This window comes from Anopheles moucheti (genome assembly GCF_943734755.1).
Source record: "Anopheles moucheti chromosome X unlocalized genomic scaffold, idAnoMoucSN_F20_07 X_unloc_1, whole genome shotgun sequence".
In the NCBI taxonomy this organism is placed as follows: domain Eukaryota; kingdom Metazoa; phylum Arthropoda; class Insecta; order Diptera; family Culicidae; genus Anopheles; species Anopheles moucheti.
This window is the reverse complement of record NW_026453515.1, coordinates 1,629,098-1,639,981: the sequence shown is the minus strand read 5'-3', so window position 1 is coordinate 1,639,981 and position 10,884 is coordinate 1,629,098. Positions and strand designations below refer to the sequence as shown.

General features: G+C 45.5%; 1 protein-coding gene and 1 pseudogene across 1 annotated transcript; one reads left to right on the top strand and one right to left on the bottom strand.

Annotated features, from left to right (window-relative positions):
* Positions 1-5,215: 5,215 nt before the first annotated feature.
* On the bottom strand, positions 5,216-6,397 carry LOC128307519 (putative nuclease HARBI1; annotated as a pseudogene).
* Positions 6,398-7,227: 830 nt separating this feature from the next.
* On the top strand, positions 7,228-9,808 carry LOC128307518 (uncharacterized). Its single transcript, XM_053045398.1, has 2 exons — positions 7,228-8,368; positions 8,403-9,808. The coding sequence occupies exons 1-2, from the start codon at positions 7,228-7,230 to the stop codon at positions 9,806-9,808; spliced, it is 2,547 nt and encodes an 848-aa protein (XP_052901358.1).
* The last annotated feature ends 1,076 nt before the right edge of the window (positions 9,809-10,884 follow it).

The following is a 10,884-nucleotide window of genomic DNA, read 5'->3' as shown; positions in this document are numbered from 1 at the left end:
ATTTGCGAGATCCGAGCTGCTAATGCGCAGTTACACATACCCGTAGGTGAACCTCCCTCAGCCCATATAAAAACGTCCTCAATTTTGTCCGGTTCTGTTTCGGTGCCGGCATCGCTGAAAATCGTGTAATATCAAATAGGTAGTGATCTAACAGTGTTGTATCAATATAGTTGTGCCTTAATTTACGGTTATAACCAATAAACCAATTATATGATCAACGCTTAGTTTGGTGTTGTGGGCGCAAAGTGAGGTTAGGTGAACGATTCCTCGATCGAGTGAGATGATTCTAATTCGGGAACCACAGCAAATATTGTCTCCTCCATGACCTTTCGGAATGATAGAGAAGACGATGTTTTTCAATATCCATGTGTGGATTGGATAGTGAGTTTCCGTGACTTGATAGTGAGCTTTTTGTACGTTTGCTTTGTTATGTTCGCTTTCCGAATTGCTATCCGCGACGCTCCGTTTTCAGAATTCGGATTGCGGTTCCGTCGTGTGTGATCCGTGGTCAAACTTACTTTTAGCGTGTGTCAATTATCGTTCAATCCGTTGCCAAATTACCATTGGTTTATTGTAGTCTGTAAAAGCACTGTGGTTAAAGTGTTACTCATTGTACATGACATCAACCGTGTGAAGGGTTGTTTCAACCACATAGTATTAGGTTGCTTGCATATATACCCACTTTTTAAACATTATTATTATTCCTACCAGCACCACATTATCTAAATTCTGCCTTTTCTTTCAACAGAGGATTTCCGGTAGTACGATAGCTGCTCCGGACTCTGGAGCTCCTGTCGGGTTGCGGCAAAACGCGTACAATGAAAGACAGCGTGTTCCACCGACTCCACCATCCCAGGGCATCGGCGACAGTCCGGGGACGACGTGAAACCCAATCGGCACAGGTACTCACGGAATAATCCGTGCCCAGAGAGCACCTGCAACAGCTGGAAAGTCACGTCTCCGTGTTTCCGGGACTGCCAAGCCCTAACGTCCGGAATGGTGCGGTGGGCCCATCTGGTGAAGCGGCTGGCGTCGCTGCACGATGCATCCGTATCCCATCGCTCCTGCCACAGCTGCAACGTCCGCTCCCGTTCCTCGCGGCGCACCTGCTGCTCACTGTTGCTGCTCCGTCGGCTCCTCGAAGGCGCTGGTAGACGCGGTGGTCTTCGTCCACCAGTAAGCAGATCGGCAGCAAGCCCGACAGCATCACCGCCGTCTCGTACCGCGTGGTACGGAACGATCGCGATACCCGCAATGCTGTCTTCCGCTGCACCCGTTGCAGCAGCCGGCAACACTCCTGGATCTCCAGTCCATCGCGCCAGATTGGCGCAGCATAGCGGATCGCGGACTCACAGTCCAAAGGGTTGGACTAGCCCATATACCCAACCTTGGACATACGGTAGCATATGCTTCAGCTGCGTACAACGAGGACAGAAGCATAGCTTAAAAGTAAGTAAATACCATTTTACTTTTACTTAATGTGTAATTATTATATTTTTATAAATTATCTATTTAATTATCTTATCCTCTTAAAATTTCATCCTATTTACAGAAAACGAAATCGATCGTTTGATCTAATACAACGAATAAATTCATCGTTGCAGATCGTAAAAGGTAAATATGATAACTAAATAAATCTTTGCATCACAGTGGTGGAAGTTTGTATGAAGAATGTTTCTTTTTTCCGTCGTCTCAATGGTTGTAGCACTAAATGAAAAAAATTTGCTTCCTACCTGAAACATTTCTTACTAAACCATGCAATACGACTGCGATTACGATATATTGTTGAGCGAATGAGCACAATATTGATAACTTTCGTAGTGCTAATACAAGACGATATTTTCTTTTCAATTCTAGTGAAATCATCATGGAAGGAGAAAAACAACATATCCCATATCGAGGAGAAGCATGGCCTAAAATATGATGAAGGACACGTATTAAGAAAATGGTAATCAACGAGATGTTGCCGAGATGTCGAGAAATGCAACCAATTCCTTTGCATACTATCTACCGTTGTTGGCGACGTCGGAATGCGTTCGGAATGCGGAATGAATTTAATTTTTTTTATTCAAATTTTTTAAAAATGATCCTGCTAATTATAGAGAATACGGTAAAAAGCGGTACGAAAACATTCAATGAATGAAGTAGGGTTATTTTTATATTTTTATTCTTAAAGCTTATATTTAAGGAAAATGTAACAATGTAGTCAATAAAAAATCAACTTTTTTTTATTAAACTAGCAATTAAAATTTTATCAGCTGGGCGAAAGAAAACGAAAATCACCACTACATACACATTCCGAGCGATCTCACACACACATGCATACCCCTGGGCTGCAAACGCTCACTCACACACCCTCAGGAGCACGTAGCTGCATCCCCTAATGTTCCCCTATTTTCATATAACGAATCCCCTAATTTTGCAAGAGGCTGAAGCCATGTGAACCGAAATTAGGGGGTTGCATACAGGTTCGAGCGCTTGTTTGACCAGGGGGATGTGCACAGCGAGGGAAGGCTGCTTTCATACAGCCGTAATAGTGGAAATTTTTGTTCGTTTATTTCTTGGTTTTGGTTGTTCAAAGTGCAGTGAAAATAGTGTGAAAGTAATGTAACAAATATTTTTATAATAAAATTAAAGTTAATTATTTCGTGTTGCAAGTGTATCGTACTGTGTTTCCTTTGTCGCCGAAAGAACGAAAGAAATGGAAGGGAAAACTAACACTAACACATGGAAAGAAATATGTCTCGATACCCGAAGAGGACACGAACGCCGGAGGGACACGAACACGCACACATGTTCAAAACCTTCTCAATAACGACGCCTTTCGCGAAGGTATTGAGAAATTATTGAGAAGGTTTTGTATATGTATGGGTGGGATTTTGCCACGTGGGACGGCCTGATCGTATCGACTTATTTTTACCACGTAGCCGGATAGTCAGTCCTTGCTACGGGGGTTTGGTCCGAATGGGATTTGAACCGGTCCTGTCATGTCAGCAAGCGGCGTCGGTACCAATACACCACCGGACTGCCCTAACGTTTTGTTGTTGTTATTATTTTTTTAAAAAAGAATTCCTAGTAAAACAGCTGAGCGAATTAATTTTTTACGCGTAAAGACGCACTACCAACATACAGCACACAACATCATTTTTAAGGAATTCAACCCATACCAACCCATTCTCTAAATTCATCCTTTAATCAGTACAATGCACTGTAGCAGATCGACGCAGAAAACCCCATAAGAGGAAAAAGACGACACGATCCTTCATGCTGCTTATGCCGATTCGTGTGCAAAAGAAGTACGCGCTACCCACAACATGCACGAATGTTTTTTTCCTAGCTCCAAATTCAATGCGCTTGTCGAAGCAAGTATGGAGTGTAAAGAAAAAAAACAACCACCCCACGTTTATGGTTTGAAAAAAAACGGGAACAATCATCGCGGGCAACGCACTGCACAAAGGAAATGATCATCATGTTCGTTTGCAACCTTCCGCGAATAGTTCACACGCACAAAACGATGGACACTTTGGACACTACACGCAGAAGTGAGATGGAAACCATTTCTTACTCACGCAACGCGGTTGCTCTATGCACACAGAGAAACGCACCGGCTTGGGGTACAAACAAATAACAGGTACCCAAATTCGTGGAAAAAGTGTAGCAAATAATGCACACGTTTTTCGATACCATTCCTATTATCCTTTCGATTATCCTTTCCCGGTTATCATTCCGCGATTCAAGTTCAGTTCAAGTGGTCAGACGTGCTCCTCGGAATACAGTATGAGTGGGAAAAAGGATGAACCTATGTAAGTGTTTATGTTTTAAAAATTTTGTGAAATCTGTGGCCCAAAGAGGGTTTTGATAGAATGTAATTTCTGCCCAGTGCTCTGAATGATAACGAGCATTTGTGTGTAATTGAAATGGGTTAAAATAAATTTTTGTTTAAAAACAATTGCATCGCAGGCGACAATATGGACAACGGGTTTTGAAACTCCAACAGCACAAGCTGTTGGAGATAATGGAGCAAAATCCTGATGTAGCAAGGGGTACTACAAAAAACGCACAGACCAGTTTTTGGGACGAAGTTTCCGTGCAATTAAATGCATTAGGACCACCCTCTAAATCGGGAAAAGAAAGGCAAAGAGTGATTAAAGAGTTATGGTAGAAGTGTTTTCTAACAACCTTCGTTCTCTCTTCATTTCTGTCCTAGGTTTGGTATGAAAAAAAAAATACAACACAAAAAGGAAATTAACGGAAAATAGAAAACAGCAGCAAATGACAGGTGGAGGAGTGGCAAAATTTCAAACCATCGATGATTTCGACGAACGCGTTTTGGCGATTTCAAATTTGGACAAAAGTCTTGCAGCTGTACCTGATTCAAATTGTATTGGAGTGTCTGCTTTAATAGAAGAAACAGAACAGCAACCGGGATCATCCAGCACTCCCGAAAGTCACGAACCACCACCAAAAAAAACTGTACATGCAATTCAGAATCCACCCATCATCACAACAGATAACCAAGAACAGAACAACACACCAGACCAAAAGCTACAAGAAAATCAGAAAACAACCACAGAAAAAGGACCACAACCAATAAATATAAACCAGGACTTCACGCAAACGGTCATCCAGCAAAACGAGCGGATCATACAAAACTTACAAAGATTTAATGAGTTGCACGAAACATACGTGAATGGCACGTTGCAATTTCAACAAGAGATTTTGGCTTTTCTAAAAAAAAACTGATGTTTCTGTCCCACATTAATTTACTAAAAACGTTAATTTGATTTTATTTTATCTTTTTGTCCATACTTAATTTACATGAATATACTTAATAATTAATAATTTACGGGTGATACTACATGGTTTAATGCTAATTTAAACTATTTATCTTTAATGAATTTCTCTAATGAATCTTAATGCATTAATATATGCGTTCATATGAAGTAAAATGAAAAATTTAAAACCTTTAATACAAATTAGTAGTCGTATAAACCTTTATTCGAACATTTTTATTTTTAAATTTACATGAAACAAGCGTACATACAAAACTAGATACATACTAAGCAAAAAATACTAAAAAATACTAAGTATTAAAACATAAAAATACAAAAATACATAAAAAGCAAAAATACTAAGCATAAAAAATACTAACCATAATATTCTAAGCATAATATTCGTCAGTCCGCTCATTCGACAGTGGTGCATTCATCTATATCTACAAAATCTCTTCTGGCATGTTATAAATAATGCAGAGATTGTGCAAGGCACAGCAGACATTTATAATACGCGCACATTTAGATGGCGCATATCTTAACAGCCTTTCACCAAGGATGCATCTGAATTTTCCTTTCAGGACACCAAACGTATTTTCAATCACAGTTCGAGCTTTCGAAAGCCGCTGATTGAAATTTGCCTCTGGTGAATTGGGGGTGGCATTTCTGTGTGGCTTTTTAAGGCTTGGCTTTTGCCAAGGCTTGGCAGGATACGCAGAATCACCTAAGAAGAGATAGATATTAAATATGTTAGTAATAGTTTAATTCATGTGCTATTAACATTGAAACATACCCAATAATTTAAACATTCTATCACCGTTTCTCCACTTCTGTTAAAAAAAAACATATGCTGGGCTCATGCTAAAAATGCAAGAATCATGGTTGGAGCCGCTGAATCTTGCATCGACGAATCTTATAAGTTTTCTGTTGTCGCATATCTGCAAAACAATTTTTTGTTGATCATCTTTTATATATATTTTTTTAAATAAATGCTTAACTTCCCATAGACACGTTTAAACTGTAATATCCTTTCCTGTTGTAGTAAGCCGCAGGATTGTCGTGAGGAGCAAGAATTCTCATATGGGAACCATTGACGCACATTACAACGCCAGTGATACCTGATTTCTGGTAGAAGTAATTTACGGCATCGCTCTTTTCGTTTTCCGTCATTTCCAACGAAATGTACCGTGCCAATTACTTCTCCATTGCTCGCAAAGTCTCATCTAAGACTTCCGAAAAGGTCGACTGTGCCATCGGCACGGTGAAATCATTACCAACACCTTGGTAAGACCCTTGAGCCAAAAACTTAAACGTTGCCGTTAACTTCTCCTTTGCCGAAAGTCCTCTGTTGTGATGTGGTGAGATTTCCGATTAAATCATCTGCAAAACGAGATTGTACAAGGTTTTGTTCAGGCGGAAGTTACGTTTAAATCTGAAAATAGAAAATAGAAAGAAGATTTGATAGCGCACCATACCACACACCACACGGCTTCATACTGAATAACTTACGCTGTATCGGATAAACTCATGGGGTCCAATTTTTTACGCAATTGTCTGCGATATACCGCCAAATCCACATATGTGTCTGTAGCTTCGGCAACAAAGATAAAGTGTAAAATGTTCATTTTTATAACACAACGAAACGACCGTAAAATATGGTCAGAACATGAAATGTATTCACACACACACACACACACACACACACACACACACACACACACACACACACACACACACACACACACACACACACACACACACACACACACACACACACACACACACACACACACACACACACACACACACACACACACACACACACACACACACACACACACACACACACACACACACACACACACACACACACACACACACACACACACACACACACACACACACACACACACACACACACACACGCGCACGCACACACACACACACACACACGCGCACACACACACACGCGCACACACACACACACACACACACACACACACACACACACACACACACACACACACACACACACACACACACACACACACACACGCGCGCGCGCGCGCGCGCGCGCGCTACGAGGCCGTTTCGAGTTGGGCAGCGATAAACTCGACGTAAAGCTGAAGCCGGCGTTTAACGGAACACAGACCGCTTTCGTTAGGGTGCCTGCTAGGCAGTCTGCGATGTTAGTAGCTGAACGAGAGCTGGAGATCGACTGGTCCATCTGCCGCGTCCGGATCCTCCCGCCAAACAGAAGGTGTTTCCGCTGCTGGGAGTTTGACCACATTCAGCGTGACTGCAAAGGCCCGGACCGACGAGAAAACTGCCTGCGTTGCGGAGAAAAGGGCCACCAAGCACGCACGTGCACCAAACCTGCCGTTTGCTTGATATGTCCGCCGGGTAACAACGGACACCAAGTCGGTGGAACATATTGCCTGGCCGCAAGAAAGACATGGAAGTAGTTCAAGTCAACTTGAATCACTGCGAGGCGGCACAGGACCTCCTGTGGCAAGCAACGGTGGAGGAAAACGGTGATGTGCTTTTGATATCGGAGCCATATCGCACACCAATCGGAAGCAACAACTGGGTGTCGGACAAAACGGGAATGGCAGCTATCTGGGCAACGGGAAAATTCCCGATACAAAGAGTTGTATCCTGTGCCTTCGAAGGGTTTACCATCGCCGTGGTGAATGGAGTCTACTTCTGCAGCTGTTACGCACCCCCAAGGTGGGACCTGGAGAAGTTTACCGAAATGTTGGACAACATAGTAACGGAGCTTTGCGGGCGAACTCCGGTTGTCATCGCTGGAGATTTTAACGCCTGGGCAGTTGAATGGGGCAGTAAACGGACTAACAGCAGGGGAGACGCGGTGCTCGAGACCCTTGCCCAATTTAACGTGGTTTTGGGTAACGTTGGCACTACTCCCACGTTTAGAAGGAACGACAGGACGTCGATTATTGATGTGACGTTTTGTAGTCCCGTTCTGGCGCAGAGCTTAAACTGGCGAGTAAGTGAAGCATACACTCTCAGTGACCACCGTGTAGTCCGGTACTACGTCAACAGAAGGCGCAGCCCAGCACCTGTCCCCTCGACGAGTATCCGAGGTTGGAAAACCGAGCTGTTCGACGTGGAACTGTTTGCGGCGGCGTTAAACTTCGGCGATTTCGGGGAGACTCTCGATGCTTCGGGCCTAGTAGCAGCGTTGGCCCAGGCGTGCGACGCCACGATGCCCAGGAGGAAGGCGCCGAAAAACGCAAAATCCCCAGCCTATTGGTGGAACACATCCATCAAAAGGCATCGGGACGAATGCATTGCGGTGCGCAGGAAGCTGCAACGGGAGAGGTGTCCTGTAACGAAGGAGCAACTGAGGGCAAGCTACGTTACGGCCAGGTCGGACCTAAAAAGGGAAATAAAGGCAAGCAAAAGGCGACATTTCCACGAGCTTTGCGCTACCGTCGCTCGCGAGCCCTGGGGGTCCGCCTTCAAGGTGCTAATGGGGAAAGAGAGGAAACACGAACCGGTTGAACGATGCCCCATAAAGCTCAAGGGTATTATTGAGCAGCTGTTCCCGACGCATGACGCTCCGGTGCTGAGCCCTTCTTTCAGCAACGCGGAATCCGAATGCAGTGCTGGAAAATGGTAATGCGGCGTTTCGGCGGAAGAGGTGTGGAGCTCGCTACTGCGCGGCCATCACCATTGACGTCAAAAACGCCTTCAATAGCGCCAGCTGGGAGGCGATTGCGGTCGCGCTGCAGGGCATGAGTGTTCCCCCGTATCTGTGCAGGGTGCTGAGGAGCTACCTCAACGGACGCGTGTTGCAGTACGACACGGAAGAAGGCGTAAGGACGGTAAACATCACGGCAGGCGTCCCACATGGATCAGTTCTTGGTCCCACCCTGTGGAACGTCATGTATGATGGCGTGCTAACCCTTGCACTACCTCCAGGGGCACAGCTAACCGGTTTCGCAGACGACATCGCCCTGACGGTCACCGGCGAGTCCATCGAGGAGGTGGAATTACTAGCCACGGACGCTGTCGGAAGGATCGACGAGTGGATGAAATCAGTGAGGCTGGAGATTGCACACGCAAAACCCGAGTTCATACTCATCAGCAGCCACAAGGAGGTTCAGAAGGCATCGATAATGGTAGGCTCAGAACGCATTGAGTCTGTCAGGAATCTCAAATACCTTGGGGTTAAAATCGATGACCGACTGAGATTCAAGGACCATCTCGAGGAAGCCTGCAGGAAGGCTATGAACACCGCAAACGCATTGGCATCGTTCACGCCAAATATAGGAGGACCGAGCAGCAGCATCAGGTCTCTTCATGCCAACGTTGCCACGTCCATGTTGAGATATGGAGCGCCTGTTTGGGCGCACATCCTGACTGAGAAGCAGCACCAAAATGCTGTGAACAAGGTGTACAGGCGGTTGGCTATGCGGGTTGCTAGTGCGTACCGTACCATATCGTATGAAGCGGTATGCGTGATTGCGAACATGATGCCGTTGTGTATCATCCTCGAGGAGGACCGGAAGAACTTTCGGCAAGCACGTTCGGGGGAACCACTCACCGCAGCAGTGAGAGCGATAAACAGAGCTGCGTCGATGGAGAAATGGCAGAACACTTGGAGCAGCGCAACGAGCGGGAGATGGACCTTCTCGCTGATCCCGGACGTGACATCATGGCTGGGTAGGAAGCACGGTGACGTGAATTTCTACGTTACGCAGTTCCTGTCCGGTCACGGCTGCTTCAGGAGCTACCTACATAGATTCCGGCACGCTTCCTTGCCTCGGTGCTCAGCGTGCGTGGACGTTGATGAGACGGCGGAACATGTCTTGTTCCACTGTCCAAGATTCGCCGAGGAGCGCCAGCAGCTGAGCAACAAATGCGGAACGGAGGTATGCCGATCGAACCTGATGCAGTTGATGTTGCAGAGCGGTGATCTGTGGGAAGCCACAGCCACAACGATGCGTCTGATCCTGGTGGAGCTACAGCGGAAGTGGAGGGAGGACCAGCTGAATGGTCGCGCCTGAGTGTTCAGTGTTCAATGTTGAAATGTGTGTACAGTGAGCGTCTGTGAAATGTGCGTGTTCGTGAGTGTTATTGTTATTGTGCGTTATTGTGTTATTGTGCGTGTATCCTACGAAGACTGAGTGCCACAGCACTGGCCCTCCCACGAAGTAATACCGCGAGGTGATCCCGTGGGAGGGTGCAAAAAGGGTCCAAGGAGAGTTTTTTACTGGGTAAAAATCCCATGTCGCCCCTAGTGGTGTCTTTTGAAGATTTTCAAACTCCTTGTAAAAAAAAAAAAAAAAACACACACACTTATTTTGCTCACTAATGAACTGATTTTGACCCGGTTTTCACTCGATTCCGTCACAACGCACTCTTATCAACGAATTATGAATGAATTCGAGTTTCTCAATGGGATTTTTGCACCAATAATTTCGATCGCACTCAGGAGCAAACAAACCTTGTCCGAATTGCTTCACTGCTCGAATGTCACCTAAACAGGGATAATTGGCTTTTTTTTTGTACAACTATTGTTGTATTGCTTTTTTGAAACTATTGTTACTATTGTTACCGCTTTCTCTCGCAAATCACACCCCATCACCCGCGATGGTTGTTGTTGTAGGAAGTGAGAACGTAATTGCCGCCTAATGCGGCCTCCTAGTACCGTGCACGAATGCACCTTTCTTTTTATTTGTCCTATTTTCAAGTGTTGTATTATTCCGTTTTCCCTTTGTACATGAGAATTCCCATCCTTATTATTCCGGTTTTAATCGGCCGCATTCTACTGCCCCGCTGGACCTCGATATTATAACACGTACAACCCACTAACGCGAGGAGGTGTCCGCCTCCGCCCGTCGTATCGAGCCCGTCGAACAGCCTCGGGGTCCGGACGGTGGACGTTGTCTGGCAGCATACCCTGGGCCGCCAACATAGTCCGGAACTCGTCCCAGTCTCGCTGCAGCGCCTGCGTGATTCGCTTGGCGGCCTCGCACACGTTACTCCAGTTCTCCGGACACTGGAGCATGTGGCCTACCAGCGACTCCGGAACAACACCGCCCAGCAGTTGTCCCCGGATGGCAGCAAAGCGAGGGCACAC